The sequence below is a fragment of the Miniopterus natalensis genome, chromosome 14 (assembly GCF_054644295.1).
Source record: "Miniopterus natalensis isolate mMinNat1 chromosome 14, mMinNat1.hap1, whole genome shotgun sequence".
NCBI lineage: Eukaryota > Metazoa > Chordata > Mammalia > Chiroptera > Miniopteridae > Miniopterus > Miniopterus natalensis.
In genome coordinates, this window is record NC_142094.1 from 19556739 (window position 1) to 19577284 (window position 20546).

At 38.5% G+C, this 20546-nt stretch overlaps 1 protein-coding gene across 2 annotated transcripts; it reads left to right on the forward strand.

Annotated features, from left to right (window-relative positions):
* The first annotated feature begins 225 nt into the window (after positions 1-225).
* On the forward strand, positions 226-19786 carry AP3M1 (adaptor related protein complex 3 subunit mu 1). Of its 2 annotated transcripts, none has more exons than XM_016224108.2 (9): positions 226-472; positions 9450-9725; positions 10365-10536; positions 12303-12440; positions 13390-13475; positions 14162-14295; positions 15200-15407; positions 16617-16761; positions 17214-19786. In XM_016224108.2, exons 2-9 carry the CDS (start codon positions 9453-9455, stop codon positions 17312-17314), a joined length of 1257 nt encoding a protein of 418 aa, XP_016079594.1. In that variant the 5' UTR covers positions 226-472; positions 9450-9452; the 3' UTR covers positions 17315-19786. The 2 variants fall into 2 exon arrangements, with proteins under 2 accessions (XP_016079594.1, XP_016079595.1); XM_016224109.2 differs by lacking the exon at positions 226-472 and adding an exon at positions 1118-1193.
* The last annotated feature ends 760 nt before the right edge of the window (positions 19787-20546 follow it).

Genomic DNA, 20546 nt, shown 5'->3' on the forward strand with positions numbered 1-20546 from the left:
CCCTTCTCGTAACACCGCCTCCGTTTTTTACAAGCCCCTCCCCGCCCGACTCCTCCCAGTTCGTGCCTCTCCCACCCACAGTCATTGGCTCTACCCGTCAGCTCCACCCACTGGCTAATACACAGCCCCTCCCTGGCCCCGCCCCCACGTTTGGGGACAACCCCCCCCAGATTGCGTTAGGCTGCGGATGAGCGCCTGAATACAGATAACGCGAAACCCCTTCGCTCTTCTAAATTTTCGGTGGTCTTAAAGATTTGAATCCTGAACCTAAAGAGCTGTATTTCTTCTTATTCAACGTCTTCCCGCTTATTTAATCTTTCCAAATCTGTAGACCTATTTGGTCTCTTTGAAGCTGTTAGTCAGGCAATCTACTGGGCACGCCACCTGCGGGGTCCTCACGGCCTTCTCAGCTGCCTCAGTCTCGGTCCGGAGAGGACCCGGCGCCGAATCACTGACAGGCCCAGGTGTCGGGGTGAGTGTGAGGGGCGAGGAGTCTGCGGTCAGGGGACAGCTCGAAAACTGGGGAGTAGGCTGAATATCGTGGGCTGCGGGAGCGTCTCCCGCGCGGTGGCCCGGGGCCGCGCCTCTCTCCCGGCCTTCCGGGCTTCCTTGCCAGCGGGGCCGGAAGGGAGCGGTGCACCTGCAGCCCTGTGTTCTCAGGCCGCAGGCCCGAGAGGTTCTAGCTCATTGGGGGCCCTCTGCGTTCTCGGGCGCGGGAAGGTCTTCCACCCGCAGTGAGCTGGAGTACCGACGACTTGAACCCCAGCCCCAAGCTTCTGCTTTGAAGAACAGAGTCCCTGACTGACCCGTTATGTTGGCGGGTGGCGCCTGGAGGCGCCTGGCGTGGGGAATGCAGGGAGGAGGTGCTGCGGTTCAGGGAGGTGATGGGAACCTCGACTGAGGCGGTGGCAGCGAGTGTGGAAGAGCGATGAGCAGTGCGGCTGGCGGGACTTGGTAGATTTGGATTGGACCTGAAGCTGAAGTTTATAGCGTATGTGATTAGAAGGTGGTGCCACTGTAACATTAGGAGCCCTCGCGTGAGGAGGAATTTTGTGGAAGTTGGGATATAGCGGATTTGAAACAGTGGTTAGGTGGAGATGGTAGAAATATAAAAAGAAAAAAAAGCATGGGGAGAAAGCCGGAAGGACGCTTTCGAGGTGAAAACCAGAAGAGGTGACGTTTCATGTAATAGGGTAAGAAGCATTTGCTTTGTTTGGGGGGAATGTTGTCAGTGACGTGAAATGCTGCAAGGGTCAAAGGAGTCGGTTGGAGTCTGAGAATAAGTTGTTGGAGTTGATGATGAAGAAGTTCCTGGGCCGTTTGAGAGGGCTGCTTCAATAGTCTGTTACTGAAAGGAGAGACTGCCCGCCTACACTTAATCCTTCCTCATTGGGAGCGTAAAGCAGACGATTGTTGAGGACGGCGAGGTTCCTAAAAAGTTTGAGGTTTGTTTGTTTTTAGGAATACAAGACATTATGTTTTTTTGCAGCATGCAAGTAACCAATGTATAACATTAAAGATTCAAAATTACAAGTGGAAGGATTAGTTCTGGAAAGGAAGACACTTTCCATTGAAACCGTAGAAAAAGTGGAGAAATAAGGTTAATGAAGAATTACCCAAAATGTACACATCTTTAGTAGGAAAGCTCTCTTTGCAATAAGATCAGCTTTTCATACTGAATCTTAGGATTTTTACAGTGTTTCTAGACATTCAACATAAGATACTGTTGGAGCTCCCTGCAGGCTAGAGAGATACTTTTAAGTTGCACAATAGGATCTTAATTCATGGGTAGCAAATAGTATTTGTAAAGAGGAATTTTGTCTCCATCTACAAATTACCTTCCTTCCTATTAAACAGAGAAAATAAAACCCATCACCTTCCTGCAACCAAATATATAAACCTTCGTTTAAAGAGGAAAAAGTGTCCCTTCTCCTTATGGAAAACAAATCCTTTCACCTAATTGACCAATACCATCCTCTCCTCCCTTCACAGGGTCTTCTTTTTTTCAGTTATTCTCCTGCATCATTAGCCTTTCCCCCTCTGCTCACACCTTTTCTTTAGCATTTAAAAATATTCTTCCTTAATTTTATGAACTATACCCATTTTTTTCCTCTCCTTTCATTTCTTCACAACTAGGGTTCTTGAAGGTACCATCTACTCCCCTTATCTGTTTCCCCCACTTCATGCTATTTATTTCTCATTTATCAGCCCTCTATAGTATATCTGCTTTCCAGCATTCCACTAAGCTATCACTGAAACTGCTTTTACTAAGATCATCAATGTCCTCTATGTGTTAAATCATATATTCTTAGTAGGGATAAAAATTACCTCTTGTAAGGAAAAAAAATCATACCCTTTTATGAATAAAGCACAGATATGTTTACAGTATACATAAAGAGATTTACAGATATATATTCTGTGGTACTGGAATTTCCTAGGGGAGGGGTATGATAGAAGGGGAGTCTCTGAAAAGGCCCCTCTAGCAGGTAATCATGAAGAGAAAGTTGAGAAACACAGTTAGATCAACACATGTCCAGCTCTTGGAGCTTGAACTTGTAGTGCCATTTAAAATGTTTAATACTCCATTCTTCTGGAAACATACTAACACAACCTAGTTACTAAAAACCATTATCCTGACCACTTTTCTTTTATCCTTCGTCAGCCAAATCTTTTTTTTTTTTTTTTTTTTTTTGAGAGTATGTTAAAGCTGGGGACAAGGAAGGACCTAGGATAGAAGAAGCAACAGGAGAGAGACTAGGCCAGGCTGCTTTAGTTCTCTAGGAATGTTACGGGGAAGACGTGAGCCAAGGCAGGGCTGCTGTGAGATCACTGGGAAGTCAGATAAGAGGGGGCCTTGGAGACCGGCTCAGAGGGTTAGCTGGGGATGAGGTGCCGCTGCCCATTGCTCCCCGGGTTGCAAGTCTCATTGGGTCCCTTAGGGTTTAGGAGATGAATGTCTGTGGGAGAAGAAGGGGAAGGGAAAAGTGCTGGCTTGCTCCCAAGAGGGAGAGTGTGTCCAAATACTCTTGTTATGCACACTTCCTTGACCCAGCTGCTACTCAAATGCTGGAGTTCCTTCCCCAGGCTCTCTTCTACTCATGCGCTCTCTTTGTAGTTTTATTCTCCTTATCATTGCAATTCCCATTGACAAAAAATTATGATTACTCACAAGTCTATCTCCAACTCGGCTTCTCTCAGAAGCACCAGTAGTGTTTTGAATATATCCATTTGCATCAAATATAGCCAGAATTGGATCAGGTTATACAGAACTAGGATTAAATGCCTCATTTTCCCTCTCATACTTCCCTTTCTCCCCTCCCCAATCTTTGCTCAAACCAATGTGTTTCTCTTATCTTTTCATTTTACTGCATCCCTACTGTTAACATTCTAGCTCAGGCCACCACCATAACTCATTTATCAATTGTGTCACAATATCCAGTTTCCCTATCATGCAGTTGCCACAGTGCAGTCTTCCCTAAAACTGTAAATGGGATTGCATGAATCCCCCGCATAAAACCATAAAAAAAGATTTTGCATTGCCCTGAAAACAAAGTGAACCCATCTCTGCTTATCTCCTCCACTCTCATCTCACCATTTCCCTCTACCTTCTAAAGTTGCTAAATTTGTACTAGATTTATTTTTCTTTTGTTCTCTCTCACCTCAAAACCTTTTTTGCCTTCTTTGTTGAACTCTAAACACTGTGAGTTCAGGGACTGTATTTTGTTCACCCTGTCTCCCCATTGTTTAATGTAAAAAACATTCAAAACTACTTGTTGAATGAATAAATGGTCAAAATATTGGTTGAGAATCAGGTGAGCCAGATTCTTTTCTGGTCTTATTCTCTCACCTTGGATATGCCTCTCTTCTCACCTTCCATGCCTTTCTCCTGTTTTATCTAGAAGGAATACATTTTCTCTTTTTATCTTCCAAGGATATTTGACTATTGTAATTGCATGGCTTGTGAATCATCAGGATGAGTGTGTTCAACATTTGGTAAAGAGGATTTATGAAGTATTGTATTTAAGCTGCATTCAAAGCTCTGATGGAACTGCCTCTGAAGGCACTTTCTCAAGTGGCTTTAAAATAACGAAGAATTCTGTTTCCTGACTCAAAGTCACTAAGAGCAAAAAGATAGTTGTGGTGGTGGTGAGTGTGTAGCTTTCCCAGGAAGTTTATTAAAATAATAAAAAGTAACTGCAGCTGCTCTAAGATTAAGTAGCTAAAGAAACAGTCTGCAAGTGGTATTTATTTAATTGTTACATGCTTTAGGCCCTTGATCATAATGCGGATGGAAGAAATAAGCTCTCTTTTTCTATAACAGAAGGTTAAGATGGGTTTTAAAGCTAAGCACTAATGAAAGCTACAAGTGTTATGCTTTCATCTCAGCACTAAGGATAGGAACAATAAATCCAGATGGCCAGTTTAACTTACTGTAGTCTTCTGAGACCTGAACTACTGCCAATGAAAACAACTTTGGTGGAAACTTTTCCTGGAAAGAATTTTTCACCAGCTTAAAAGATGAGTAGGAATCTGGTCCCTAAAAATAAAGAAACTACGAAGTCAATTGCTTCAAGTACAAGCAGCTGTTTTAGGGTATATTGTGGCAATGGAGTACCACAGATACCTGTGAACTATTCTTTCTATAAGATGAACGGTTGAAGAAGAGAGCATATGTCAGCTCCTTTAAATATAATTTCTGCTCTAAATAATTTATTAGAACACGTTGGCTTCTAACTAAACAAGAAACATACCCTTCAACTCTTTCTCTTAATTATAAGCTCAAACAGCACGTTTGCTACTCAGTCTAATATGGTAAACACTAACTACATATAATTTAAATTTAACATAATTAAAATAAAAACTTCAGTACATCAGTTGCGTTAGCCACATTTCAGGCGTTCAATAGTCACATGTGATTAGTGGCTACTGTATAGGACAGCACAGATATAGGACATGTCCATCATTGCAGGAAATCCTATTGGACAGTATTGCTTTGTTTCTAATAATTACTCTCTAAGAGGCAGGTAAGAACAGGAGCTCAGGATTCACTTGGATCTGGATTTGACTCCTATCTCTGATACTTAAGGTATGATGTTAGGTAACTGACTTAACATTTCTGACACTTTATTGTCATATCTGTAAAATGAGGGTAAGAGCAGTATTTGTAGCATTGAGATGTGTTGATTAAATGTGTTAATGTAGGAAAAGTGCCTAGCATAGTGTCTGGCCCACAGTAAGTACTCAACATGTTTTAGATATTATTAATTCATGTATCCTTAGCACTTTGAATGGAGCTGTAAATTAATTTTTTCAAAGGATGCCATATTCAATAGTTGACTCACCTAAAGTGCTCAAATTTGGTTCTCTGAGTTTATTACAGTGTTCTGCTTTAAACCACATTGTATTTCAGATGAAGATTTTATTTTAAGAAAAGGTATCATAATACAAATTTAGTTACATATCTTATTGCTGGATATCCTGTTTCATTTAGGGGGGAAAAGTGTATCAGCAGAGGTTATAAAGTCAGGTAAAGTCAGTAGGTTCTATATAGCAAGTCTATGTATTGTGTATTACAAGGGCAATATTTTAACACACAATTAGAAATAAAAGGCTGACACAAAGCTAACCTACTAAACAAAGCATCTGACTAAAGTAGAATATTTTAACAGATTTCAAATATTAATCTGGAAAATTTTAGTAGATCCAAAGCCTGAGATATCAGGTTTTATTGCTGCCAACTCAAGTTGATTGCTTAGCTAAACAGAGATGGTTTTGAACAAAGAAACATTTTACTGTTTCTAATAGCAGGAACCCTAAACTATTAACAGCATTCATAACTCCATTAATATAGTAATTACTAAAACACATCTCAATAATTAGTATTATTTACTTGATAATTATTGAACATAGACTAAATAGGAACAGGAAGTTATCACCAGATAGTCTTTAAATGTCAGCCACTTCCATAAAATAAGTGATTTCCTCCAAAAAGAACTAGTCAAATTGTTGTCACTGTTTTCTGTGTCAGCAGAATTGAATGAATCCATTTATGGAAAGTCTTCCTTTCCTCTTTGAAATTTATCTTCATGCATAGAAACTGTATTCATAGATTTTAAATTCTTTTTCCTTAGGCTACATTTATCATACAGTTCTATAATTTTGAATGAATGGACCACTATACTAAACACCTTTCTACTGATGTCCATATAAAAGAAATGAAAAAGTTAAGGTAATTAAACTTTTTCTCAATGTCCTCCATATTGAAAGGACAGTAACCTTTTTATTTGAAGTGTAACTAACCCTCAGAAAAGTATACAACTCATAGCATAAAGTCCAATGAATTGTTACAAGATGAACACAACTTGTAACCATTATCTAGATCAAGAAATAAAACATTACCAGTACCTAGAAGACCACCCCCAGGCCCTTCTCTGTTATTACCCCCAATTTCCTCCATAAAATAAACCATTTGATTTTTCAAACATAGATTAGTTTTATCTGTTCTAGAACTCCATATAAATAACATCATCCTCTGTGTATCCTTTTGTGTTCAGTATTGTAAGATGTATCCATATTTGTTTCATGTATCAATAGTTTATTTTCATTGCTGTATAATATTTATAATACTAAGTTTATTTTTCTTTTGTACTATTCATAAATATTTGAGTTGTTGTAGGTTTTCACTATTACAAATATATGTTTTGAGTGCACATTTGTACACATATCTTTTTAATCCACCTGGGAGTGGATTTGTGTGTCACAAGGTATTAAGAATACTTTTTTAAAATAGAGATATAATTCACATACCATAAGGCTCACCATTTTATAGTGTATAATTTTGGAGTTTTTAGTATATTCACAAAGTAGTGTAACCATCATCTCTGTTTCCAGCAGTTTTTATCACCTCAGAAAAGAAATGCCAAACCCATAACCAATAATTCCTTATTCTACCCCTCCACCCAGCCCTTGGCAGGTACCAATTTACTTTCTATCTCTATGAATTTGCCTATTCTGGACATTTCATATAACTGGAATCATACAATATATGGCCTTTTGTGTTTGACTTCTTTCTCTCAATATAATGTTTTCAAAGTTCATCCATGTTGTAACACATACTAGTACTTCGTTCCTTTTCGTGGCTAAGTAATATTCCATTGTTCATATATTTATTATTTATCCATTCATCAGTTTGGGTTGTTTTCACTTTTTGGCTGTTATGAATAATGCTGCTAGAAGCACATGTCCACACAGTTTCCAGTTCTACCTAGGAGGAGAATTGCTAAGTCATTTGGTAATTCTGTCTCTAACTTTTTGAAGAACTCAAACTGTTTTCCACAGCAGCTGCACCGTTTCACATTCCTAGCAGCAATGTAATAGGGTTCCAGTTTCTCTATGTTCTTGTCAACACCTGTTATTGTCTGTCTCTTGATTATATCTAGCCTAGTAGTTATTAAATGTATTGTGATTTTTATTTATATGTTGAAAATATGTAGAGCATCTTTTCATGTGCTTATTGGCCATTTATGTATAAATCTTATTTGGAGAAAAATCTTTTCAAATCCTTTGCCCATTTTATATTGGGTTGTCTTTTTATTGTTGAGTTGTATGAGTTCTTTATATATTCTGGATAGTAGTCCCTTGTAAAATATATGGTTTGCAAATGTTTCCTCATTTGTGTGTGTGTGTGGGGGGGGGTTCCTTTTCTTGCTAATGTCCTTTGAAGCACAAAAGTTTTTAATTCTGATATAAGTCCAGGTTATCTGTTTTTCTTATGTTGTTTGTGCTTTTGGTGTCATAGCTAAAAATCATTGTCTAATCCAGGGTCATGAAGATTTATGCATATGTTTTTTCTAAGAGTTTTATAGTTTTACCTCTTATATTTAAGTATTTGTACATTTTGAGTTAATTTTTATATATTGTGAGGTAGAAGTCCAGCTTCATTCTTTGCATATGGAAGTTCAGTTGTCCCAGCATCATTTGTTGAAGACTCTTCTCTCCCCCAGTTGAATGGCTTTGACACAGGTGTCAAAAATCAGTTGACCATATATGTAAGGGTTAATTTCAGAACTCAATTCTATTCTTTTGATCTATAGTTTGTCCTTGTGCCAGTACCACGCAGTACCTTTGTAGTAAGTTTTGAAATCAGGAAGTACGAGTCCTCCAAATTTGTTCTTCTTTTTCAAGACTGTTTTGGCTCTTCTTTGTCTCTTTCATTTCCTCATGAATTTTAGGGTCAAACTGTTAGTTTCCACAAAAACGGCAGCAGGCATTTTAACAGGATTGCATTGGATCTGTAGATCAATTTAGGGAGTATTGCTGTCGTAACAGTATTATATGTTACAGTCCATCAACATAAAATGTCTTCCCATTTTTTAGGTCTTTTTTTTTTTTTAACCCTCACCTGAGGATATTTTTCCATTGCTTTTCAGAGAGAGTGGAAGGGAAGGAAGGAGGGGAAGAGAGAGATGTGAGAGAGAAAGATGTGAGGGAGACACATCAATTGGTTGCCTCCTGCAGCAGCCCTGACCAGGGACGGGATCGAGCCTGCATCTGAGGTACATGCCCTTGGCTGGAATCGATCCCAGAACCCTTCAGTCCAAGGGCCAATGCTCTAACCACTGAGCAAAACTGGCTAGAGCTCTTTTTAATTTCTTTCAATAGTGCTTTATAATATTTGGTGTACAGGCCTTGCTCTTCTTTTATTAAATTTAATCCTGAGTATTTTTATCTTTTTGATGCTCTTATAATTTTCCCAGTTTTATTTTCAGATTACCTATTGCTAGCATGTAGCAGCACAATTGATTTTTTATATTAACCTTGTATCCTGTAACCTTGTTGAACTCATTAACTCTAATAGTGTATGTGTGTGTTTTACTTCTTCCTTTCCAATTGGGAAGGCTTTTGTTTCCATTTTCTTGCCTAGGTGCCCTGGCTAGAACCTCTAATACAATATTGATTCGAAGTGGTGAGAGTGAACATCATTGTTCTTGATATTAAGGGGAAAGTTTTTGGTCTTCAACCATTAAATATGATGTTAGCTATGGAATTTTCATAGTTTCTTTTTATCGGGTTGAGGAAGTTTCTTTCTATTCCTAGTTTGTTACATGTTTTTCTCATAGAAAGGTGTTGGATTTTGCCAAATGATTTTCTGTACCTTTTGAAATGATAGTTTTTTGTCTTTTATTTTATGAATACTGTGTATTATGTTAATTGATTTTCATATGTTGAACCAACTATACATTCTTGGAATAAATGCCACTTGGTCAAAGTATATAACCTTTGTTTGTATGTTGCTGTGTTCACTTGCTAGTATTTTGTTCAGAATTTTTGCTTCTATATTCTTAAGTCATCATGGTCTGTAGTTTCTTATATTGCCTTTTCTGGTTTTGATGTCAGGATAATACAAGGATACTTTTATTGTATACTAAATTTAAACTTTTTCCCCCCAGAAAATGATCCACAGTCTATTTCTCATAAACTGTTCCGGTGACATATTTCTAGAGAAGCACTGGAAGAGTGTTGTGAGCCAGTCTGTCTGTGATTATTTCTTTGAAGCTCAAGAGAAAGCTGCTGATGTTGAAAATGTACCACCTGTCATTTCAACACCTCACCACTACCTCATCAGTATCTACAGGGATAAGCTCTTCTTTGTGTCTGTCATACAGACTGAAGTGCCACCTCTCTTTGTAATTGAGTTCCTACATCGAGTTGCTGACACTTTTCAGGTTAGTTATTCGTCAAATCTTTTGAACTTAAATTACCCAAGTTATTTGGAGGTGGGACACATTATTATATCTTTTAATTACCCAGCTTTTGATGTGCTGTCTGTCTCTCTCTTTTTCAACTAAGCATAACTTCATAAACCCTTTTATGTAGGGTGTACAGTAGCACACATGGCTGCTTCATTCACTGTTTTAGGACAAAACAATCTCATGGGCATGGAAGCCTTGTTTCTTACAGGTATTACAAATTATGTCATCAGGAAACCTTGCTTTCCACACACAGTTCTCTGAATGGTCCCAAGATTTTTATTGATCATGAAATCTTCTAATACCACATTTTGTTATTTTCTCTTGTTTTGCTGAATATTCCAAATACTTTAATCTGTGTGTTTTGGTGTTACCTTGTCAGGACAAAGGAATTTTATAGTTCACATTCTGGTTTAATGTTTCAGTGTACTTTCTGGCATAATATGTAATAGGAATTCAATTCAATCTAAAATTTTTTTAAAACCTATCAAAGGTTTTTTTCTGTGTTTTACATTCATTGAATTATGCAGCTGTAAGTTTATTCTTCAGAACAGAAAGTATTTAGCAAGCCTTTCTTCATTCCTCCCATGTGCAATATTATGTACGTGTTATTAGGACTACTTTGGTGAGTGTTCGGAGGCTGCGATTAAGGACAATGTGGTCATAGTGTATGAGCTCTTGGAAGAAATGTTAGACAATGGATTTCCTCTGGCTACCGAATCTAACATTTTGAAAGAACTGATTAAACCACCAACAATTCTTCGTTCCGTTGTCAACTCTATTACAGGTAAGGTCAAAACATACTTTATTAGGAATTGAGCAACTAAAACTTTATAAACAACTCAACACCATTTCTTATGATCTGGCAGATTCTTAAGATAGTCTAATTTGGCCAAAATCAAAGTTAGTGATGATTTTTAAATGGATGTGTATTTTTTTTTTTTTTTTCATGGAAAGAGGCTGGGTCTTAAATGATAAAGAACTTTTTGGTTATTACTCTTCTATTATAGGTTTTTCTACAAGACCACAATAACATTACTGTTATTTAACACTAAATAATAAGACTGAATAAATGATCCCAGTTAGTCCTAAAGAAGCCAATATCATGATGGATGTTAATTAAACTTACTGTGGTAATCATTTTGCAATATATACATAAATCACTATATTGTATACCTTAAACTTAACACAATGTGATATGTCAGTTACAATTCAGTAAAGCTGGAAAAAATAAAAATAGTATTGTAAAGCTGGCATTATACTGCTACCCTACAGTTATTAGAGTACAGAAAATTTAAGACTTTCCACCACAGAGTATATACTGTCTCCTCCAGATCTTTGTTTTATACATGCAAGTGCTTAATTCGGCAGCATGTAAATATATGCAAAAGATGTGTTAAAACAGAAAGACAAGAAATTAGTCTCTTTTTGAGGTCTCATGCATGGTGGGCCTTGTACTTGTGTTAGAAGCTTCCAATTTTGGTTGAATTCTTCAGTAAAGATAGAAATTAGGTACATCCAGATGACAATACTCTTGAAAATAGTAAAACCTTCTTGAGAAAGATTTCTCTCAAATGTTATATGCCATTCCAACTATACTGTCCACCACTGTAAATGTCTCTCCAAGTGCACTGATCTAAAAATGGGGTGAGAGAGGCCTATAAGAAAGCATTCATTCCATAGCTCTCACTCATCTTCTGTACAAGGCTGAATGTTAGGAGAAATTCAAGGAAAGATAAGATGGAGTGTCTGTGCACCTTCCTAAAACTTACACTCTGGGTGGGAGGAGACTGGAAAAAAATTAAAATACATAAATAACAGTATAAGATTTTTAAAAGCAATTTCATACTTTACAGGTGATGTAGTCACAATGAAAGGTGTTGTTAAGCAAGTACTACTTTTGAATTGAAAATGTAAATTAACCAAAGTCTTAACTACTTCAAAACTCAAAGATATATGTTTAAGACAATCAGACTTATTTTCAGACCTATATCAGGTTACCAAGAAATTAGCCAGATATTGAACATTAGCCATATTGTGGCCAGATGGGTGTGCTGACCTTAAAATGGAAAAAGGCCAGAGTATGTTCTTCATTGCACTTACTCCACTGAGGCCTGCTTGGCAGCATCTCATGTAGAATCCAAGCTGAATACCAAAGGACCTAGTTATCACTGTGTATTCTCAGTGGAGACATTTTATCGGCAGAAGGTTTTGAAACAACCAGCCTTTTTTCATCAGTGGCAACAGGATGAGATTCTGTTGTTGAGCCACTGGAATTAGGTTAGGTTACTGTTAACACACAGGAAGCAAAAGATAAGTAAATGAACTTAACCTGGCTTGGCAGATAGAGGACCACATGGCCTATTTCTGTCTTCTGGAAATTTGATCATGTTGGTATGGCTATGTCTCCAACAATTCTGGAAACCATCCACAACTTCAATGAAGAAAAACCCAAACATTAAAGAAGCAGCTAAAGCATTTATTTTTTCTGTTAATAGCTTTTCTGATGACCGTTTATGCATTAGCTTTGCTTTCTCCTTTTCTGGTTTCTAGGCAGTAGTAATGTTGGGGACACACTCCCCACTGGGCAGCTGTCCAACATCCCATGGCGCCGGGCAGGAGTAAAGTACACAAATAATGAAGCCTATTTTGATGTCATTGAAGAAATAGATGCAATTATAGATAAATCAGGTAATTGTGTGCATGTGGTCTTATTTGGGGGAAAACAGTTCAGCTGACATAAGCTGAATAGAAAATTGAAATCCCTTGGCAGTGTGGTTTCAGTGGAAAGGCATTTGTTTTCTAATGGTTTAAAAATCTGTTTATTTTGCCCAAAGATTACATATAATTTTCATAACCACTAGTTGAAATCGGCCAAATCTTTGTAAATCAGATCTTATATTGTCTTACATTAAGCCTGTTATTACCCTGTACACCTCTCCTCTTGCTGTTTATTCATTCTAACATTTATTGTACATCTACTATACACCATATTTTTGCTACTACTTTTTGTCCAATACTTCTAGTAAAGACCCCAGACAAAAAAACAGTGCTTTATTAGAATATCACACAAAATTTTAAACATTTAGTCCAACCCTCACATTTTAGGCATAAGGAAACTGAAGTTCAGAAGGGTAAAGTAATCTGCCCAAGGTAACACAGCTAGTTGGTGTGAACTGAGTTATTGTGAATTATAGCCAATATCTTTTCATTGAGTGCCCCTTTCATTATAAAATTTCATCATACAGAATAATAGCTGTATTATTACAGAATAATGGCTACTATTTCTTAGAGTTAACAGCTTAGTCCTTTTCTTGAGAAACTTGCCTCATTTTAAAATTCTATTAAAAAGATTTTAACTGTATATCCAGCATTCTTACTAGTTTGACTCTATAGAGATATAGACAGGTTTGATTTTCCTTGGAATTACCATATTCCAGCTTGTGATTGGGTATGAGCCATGGCACTCTGTGAAGAAGCTGAGTGTAATGGATCTCTATCCACTGACCTGTTAATAGATGTGTAAAGCTTCAGTACGTCTGACATCCAGGAGGTGTCTCCATTACTTCGGACACAGTGATAGCTCTAGTAAAGACGCATATTCCAGGGATGTTATCACCCTTTTTCTTTCTTTCTTCAGGATCTACAGTCTTTGCAGAAATTCAGGGGGTCATCGATGCTTGCATTAAGTTATCCGGAATGCCTGACCTTTCCCTTTCTTTCATGGTAGGTTTTGTTTTCCTGTCCTGTAGCTCCTTGCATGCCTAATACATACGAAGTACTAAATGATAAGTACTAAGTGAAAAGGTAAATACTGAGACACTCTTGTATCTTAGATTACAAAAAAGTATCTCAGAATATTCCTAGCACAGGTCACCAAGACACTATCCTTACATGATGAGCATGGCCTTTACGAAAGGCTGAGGAGAGGTCTTTGCCTAGGTGTGCTAGGCGGAGCTTAAATGGCTGACTGGCTTCTGCAAATCTGCAGTGTTCATTTTACTGAATTATTTGCTTTGCTGGTATGAAAGGGCATGGACCTTTTTGCATCATTTTAGACAGCGTGACACACTACTAAGAACAAACAAGAGAAATGAGTTCTGGTTCTGTCTCTGCCACTAACTTGTCCTGACCTCGAGTTCTTTGAACCTCAGTTTTTTCATCTAGAAAATGGAAATGATACTGCTTCTATTTTCTACTTCATGGTTATTGAAATTCAAGTAAAATAATGTATATAAAATATTTGCAAACTTTAAAGCATTGTGAAACTATGCTTATGATGTGGTTATAAAACAAACTCTTACATGACTGCTTCATCTTTAGGGAGCATGTTAATTTCTCATAATATCTTAGTAGAGTTGCCATGTTCATTATGCTCTATGTCTATGGTGGCTGTGTTGTTTTCCTGGCAGAACCCAAGGCTTCTAGATGATGTCAGCTTCCACCCCTGCATCCGGTTCAAGCGTTGGGAATCTGAAAGAGTTTTGTCATTTATTCCTCCAGATGGAAATTTCCGACTCATATCGTATCGGGTCAGCTCGCAAAAGTATGTCGATACACCACCCACATACTGCCATCATATATCAATGTGCTGGGTAGAACTGACTCCCAGTTCATTCTGACAGTTGGATACTTCAATTCATCATTGCTGCCTTTAGCCATAGTTTACCAGGAGATCCAAGAACTGGTGAAAATAAGTGTCTAAAATAATCAGTGTACCTTGAATCTAAGAGCATAGAGTAGTAGTAAATGAGACTATAATAAAATGTGTACCTGAGAGCAAGCTTTTGGGACTTTGTATAACTTAGGCAAAACCAAGACCCTGTGCCATAATTTTACTATGGTCTGTAGACATCATGGCTGACAGAAGGAGACAGACCTACCTGTAGCTCCCCAGGACATTCCCCAACTAACTGATATCAAGTCACTCTTTTCTGCACTGAGTATAAATGAATGATTTAGTGTTGTGGGTTATAGCTGGTTTGTCCCTTGAAAACATTAGAGGTTATTAAGGTGACATCAGGACAGGATTCAGAAGCGGAGATTTGAACTGTTTCTTGGCTCTTAACCACATAGGAACTGCTTTGTTTAGTTTGCATAATTTTAAAATATCTTTCTACGGATCTTAATTAATATCTTTAAACTAGGAATATTTGCCCCAGTTGTTTACGCTATAATTAAGCTTCGGGTTTCTATCTTGATTTGTATACTTACTCCTCAGAAGTTGTATAATTCCTAGTGTAGTGATACCAAAACACTGTGCTGTACTCACCCTGCCCCTGCCCCACCCCCAGTGCAGATGCAGAATCCGCACTTCTAGAGGTATAGAGTCTTATAGTGAACGTAGAGGCAGGGTAGAAGACTCTCGACTGATGTTTTGAGGTCACCCCCTGTGCTGGCTCATGCCATTAATCGTGTGTGTTTGTGTTTTTGTTTCTTTATCTTTTTAGCCTAGTGGCAATACCAGTGTATGTGAAACACAGCATCAGCTTTAAGGAGAACAGCTCTTGTGGCAGATTTGATATTACAATTGGACCAAAACAGAATATGGGGAAAACCATTGAAGGAATCACAGTGACAGTTCACATGCCAAAAGTTGTGCTGAATATGAACCTGACACCAACACAAGGCAGCTATACATTTGATCCAGTTACCAAGGTATAGTCATCTCAAACCAAGAGTGAGCATGTTTCTGCAATCTTTATTTTGTGATTTGGGACAGGGGCTAGAGAAAAGGTTTCCCTTAGTTAAAACTAAAGTTCCTAACAAAACCTAGAGAGCATACTGTGCTGTGCTTTTGCCACTGGCTATGAAGGCAATACTGCATTTGCTGCTGAGCAGAACAGAAAAGAGACTCATGCTGTCCCCCATCAGAGTGTGCACACTTTGACTCATCCATGGATAACCCAGACACTCTTTCTCTAATGAGGAAGAAGATGCAGAGTCTGTTGTTAAATTTTCTGTAGAAATTGATCGTTAAGATCTTTCTCTCTTTTTTTTAAATTTAAAAGCATTGTTTTATACTTTTCCACAGGGGATGTTGGCTAGGAAAGCAGCTTCCTCACCCTATATAAATGTGCCTCAAGCAGAGGGTTTTCAGAGAAAATGTAAAAAATTATTTTCTCTCAGCTTCCTGGTTGGGTAAAAAATATTCTTTTCAACAGCAAAGTCATTGAGCTGCCTGGTAAATGAAAAGGTATATTTTAAATGAAATCATAGAATGTTAAAGATCATCTAATCCAGTCCTGAGGATTCAAAGAACCTCCCTAAAGACCACACAGGGCTAAGAAGTGGAGAGATTCAGTTGCCGGCCCTTTACCCCGGCTTTACTTTCTCATCTGTTATTGAGCTGCCACACTAAAGATTTCATTTGCACAAAGGGTTCCATAGCTAAAAGTTTAAAATACCAATTTAGGTCAGTCTTCTCATTTTACAGAAAAATAAACTGAGGCTCAGACAGAAACAGTGAAGGTCGTCTAGTGGAAAGAACATTTCAAATCATATAGCCTTAGCCTCAAATCCCAGCCTTGTAGCTAACTAGCTGTGTGACCTTGAGCAATCATTTGACCTCTGAGCCTTAATTTCCTCATTTGTAAATAGAAGACAAAATCTACATTACTGGCTTCTATAAGATAACATACAGGTAGTGCTAAGTACAGTGCTATATCCAAAAATAAGTGTTCAGCTAATGTGGGTTCTCTACTGACTCTCCATTCAGAGTCACAGAACTAATTAGTAAAGCTCCCAGGTCTATAAGACACTGTGCTTCATTTTGTACAAAAACTTACAGTGTCTTTGAATGTTGTCTTTGAACATTTGTCTTTATTAAATGGTTCAGATTGTTTCTGTTTTTCATGTCTTTTTAAGGTACTAACATGGGACGTGGGGAAAATTACTCCACAAAAGCTCCCAAGTCTTAAAGGACTGGTAAATTTACAGTCTGGAGCACCTAAGCCAGAAGAAAATCCAAGCCTCAATATACAGTTCAAGATCCAGCAGCTTGCTATTTCAGGTAAGGATAAATTTGTGTTTAAGGGTAATTGAGTTTTGCTGAGGAGTTTAGAAGGGTAAGGAATATTCCCTCTCTAGAAAGAGCAACAGCTCCAGTTTGCCTTTCACACTGCTGTGGGGCCAGCCTCTCAGGTACAGTGATTTTGGAGAGCACCTTATTTCACACAGCTTCCCTTTACCCCAACCCGGATTCAAACACCAAAGGAGTCATTCATTCAGAAAGAATTATCCTTAAAAGACATTCCTTGCCCACATGGGAATCTGAACTAAAATCACACTTCATCAATGCTGTAACTTGTGAATGGTAGAAAGGACATTGCTTCCAAATGGTGTAAGGGACACTGGTTAATGTCAGAATTACTGTGTAGTGCTCACTGTTAAACAAATATTGTATTGGTTGGTGTGACCAGGATAATAATATATTCCTTTCCTTACCTATTCTTTTTGGCACAGGCTTAAAAGTAAACCGCTTGGACATGTATGGGGAGAAATATAAGCCATTTAAAGGAGTCAAATATGTCACGAAAGCTGGAAAGTTCCAAGTGAGGACATGAGAAGAGGCCAAAATTCCTCAAGATCTGTTTCTTTTCTAAGTGTCATTATAGTTTATTACTATTAGGTACCAAGTGAGTGGGAATACTTATTCTAGTTAGTATTTGTGTGGAGCTACACAGCGCTAACAAAGTTGCTTAGTAATCAATGTAGGGTTCTTAAGGAGCTTTAAGCTAAGGTAATTTTTGAATAACTTAGCTTATTTTGTATCTTTTCACTTAGAAAGATTTTGGAGGTGATTTCCTCCATAGTGGGGGCACCAGCTGGAGGTTGCACATTGTAACAGGAAAGGCAGAAGACTACAGTGATAACCTCTCTCCTAAAACAAGAGAACTGATCTCAGCCAGCAGCTGTCTTAATCTGTAATGTGATGTGTCAAGTGCAGCCAAATATCACACCTGATCTTAGCCATCCCAAATCAGCACCTGTCCCAACAGAGGAAATTCCCTCCACCCCAAGAAGTTTACAGAAAAACTGCCTCTTCAAGTGTTTGCCTTACTCAGCTTTTCACTTGTGCCATTAAGCAAGCACTGTAGCAAGAGCCACTTCCACATGGCCCTGGCAGGGAGCTGCTGCTCCATGCTCCATTCTCACTGTACTTGGTATTGTATTTTTTATAAATAAGATTTCTATGTAAAGCGCAGATTTTGATTTACAGAGACCTTGCTGCAGTTAAGTACCACCTCAGTTTTGCACCATTGGTTCAGCTGTTAGCACAGTAAAAATCATTCGTATCTAAGGTAATATAAGGGAACACTACTGCTTTTAGGAAGTTATTGCAAGCACAAGTGTTTGAGGTTTTAAATAAATTAAAGTAGTAATATAAGAATGTAAGTGAACCTTTGCCATCTTCATGTTTTATAAAGCTTATCCAACACCAGTAAACCATAGTTAGCATAAAGGCCTCATGCTGTGGTTCAGCAAAAGAAGGAAAATATGCCTGCCTCACTGTGGTCTTGTATCTTTTTTGTTACTGTGGTTTTTTTACTTTTTTATTGAATTTATTGGGGTGACATTGGTTAATAAATTTATATAGGTTTCAAGTGTTAGCTATAATACATCATCTGTATGTTGCATTGTGCATTCACCACCCCAAGTCAAGTCTCCTTCCATCACCATTTGTCCCCCCTATACCCTCTTCTACCTCCCCCACCCACCTTTCCCCCTGGCAGTCACCATACTGTAGTATGCGTCTATGTGGTGGTGTTTTTAAGGTGTTGAATTTGCCCATATCCCTTGTCTTCAAAGGGGAACTCCCTTTTCATATTGTTTCTCAAGGCTATGCTCAATAGATTCCTTTCTGAAACTATTGTAATTGTCACTGGAGTATTTAAATGTCTTTACTGTACTGACAAAGTACATGCAAGAACATAGTGAGGCAGAAACAAAATCCACAGTAACTTTGATGAAGCCCTTTGGTCATCATGGTTGGCTGTCAGTCTACAGTTGTGTTCCACCCAACTTCGCTGGCTCATAAGTCCTTGCCCAGTTATTTTGCCTCATTAAACATGAAGAATGGAGAAAGGCTAAAAGTTAAGATGTAAGTGCTTGTTCATGTTTCCTTCTTGCCCTTATTTATGCTGTTAGGTTTCTTCTCCTTATGACTCCATTCTTCTCAGCTTATAACCCCCTTCCTTCATGATAAAGATAGCCTTGACACTCACCCATTCTGCTGTCACAGGCTAGTGGTTGGTGCTGGTGCAGGGAGCCCAGTATACAGCAGCGTTCTTACCTTTCCCTGCCTAGGGCACCCAGCCTGCCTTTCATCTAATAGGAAAGGCCACTTTTTGCAACTTTGAAATTTCTAGGGTAGCCCTGGCCAGTGTGGCTCAGTGATTGGTGCATCAGCCCAAGCACCTAAGAGTCAGCAGTTCGATTCCCAGTCAAGGGCACGCACCTGGATCGCAGGTTCGATCCCTGGCCCTGGTTGGGGCACGTGTGTGAGGCAACCAATTGATGTGTGTCTCTCCCTCTCTCCCCCTCCCTCCCTCCCCCCTCTCTCCCTTCCACTCTCTCTAAGAATCAATGGAAAAAATATCCTCCAGTGAGGATTTAAAAATAAATAAATTTCTAGGGTAACCAATATCAGCGTGGCAGCTAAAATCAAGATGTTGCCAAATATTTATTCCCTTTGCTTAAGGTTGGTTACTCAGTTCAACTGCTTTTTATTTTTAATGTTTTACAGAGTTCATACCTCAAAAGAACAATCAGTGTATTTGCTTTTCTTTCTGCCGAATCCCTGATCAGCCATCTGTACCCGGACTGTCCAATTTACTTTCTGTGCTGCCTTCTCTTATATACAAGCAGATTGTATGCCAAGAGTCCCTTGTCTCTAGCAACTTCTGATAAAACTTCCAAGTAGACTATTTCCTTTTACAAGTAAATTATTGTATTTATTAATTTGATTGAACCCAGTAAATCCTTTCTCTAGCTCTGGCTATACTGTCAATAAAAAGATGAAAGCAACAAGTTGATTTTTTAGCTTGACTGTTGATTGAGCACTTGCAAATGGGCATGCCTCCGTGTCAGAGCAAGCACAACCTGATCAGGTTGTGTTCTGAATCATACAGGGTGTGAAGGTTGCTACAGAGCACTCCCAAGTGCTCCTCTTAACCTCGGTATGTTACCGTCATGTACACATTCTCTAAGCATCACCCTTTTGGCCACAGGCTGATCAAAGCTTCCTCTCCCTACCACCACGTACTAATAGCAAAGATTCAGTAATACACAGTAGTACTGGACTATTTTTCAAGCACAGCATTCTAGCTAATCCCAGAATGGCCCTGTTTTCTAAATTCTTAAAGGAACGTATCTCAAGAGCAAATGAAGTAGATGCTCATTTTCTGTGTGAGGGAATTGCCATCATTTCATGCGATAGGTTCATTCCTTAAGTGGTGCTAGAGAAGAGGCTTTGCAAGGTGTTTGTTGATTTGAGAAAATGACTAAACTATAATACAGCAGAAGGCAGCACCGGTGAACACAGGTGAGCTGCGGAAATGAGACCGTGAAGACTGCTTTCAGATTTGCTGAGCTAATGGACATCTCTCTTTAACTCAAGCAGGCTGGAATCGTCCTGTTTGCTCAGTGATTTTTCTAAGTTAAAATGACACTAACTATAGCCTTTTAATGATATTTACCCCTTTCCGACCTAGAAAATCAGGCAAAAACCATGATGTCCCAGCTCTACTCCAAGAACCTGCTCCTACTCTTTTAGTCAGTGCTTCCTCCAGCAGG

Excerpts from the sequence above, each read along its gene's own strand:
- AP3M1 (XM_016224108.2), top strand. The coding sequence starts at position 9,453 with ATGATCCACAGTCTATTTCTCATAAACTGTTCCGGTGACATATTTCTA. Across the intron at positions 9,726-10,364 it reads GAGTTGCTGACACTTTTCAG|GACTACTTTGGTGAGTGTTC; the intron begins GTTAGTTATTCG and ends ACGTGTTATTAG. Across the intron at positions 13,476-14,161 it reads ACCTTTCCCTTTCTTTCATG|AACCCAAGGCTTCTAGATGA; the intron begins GTAGGTTTTGTT and ends TTTTCCTGGCAG.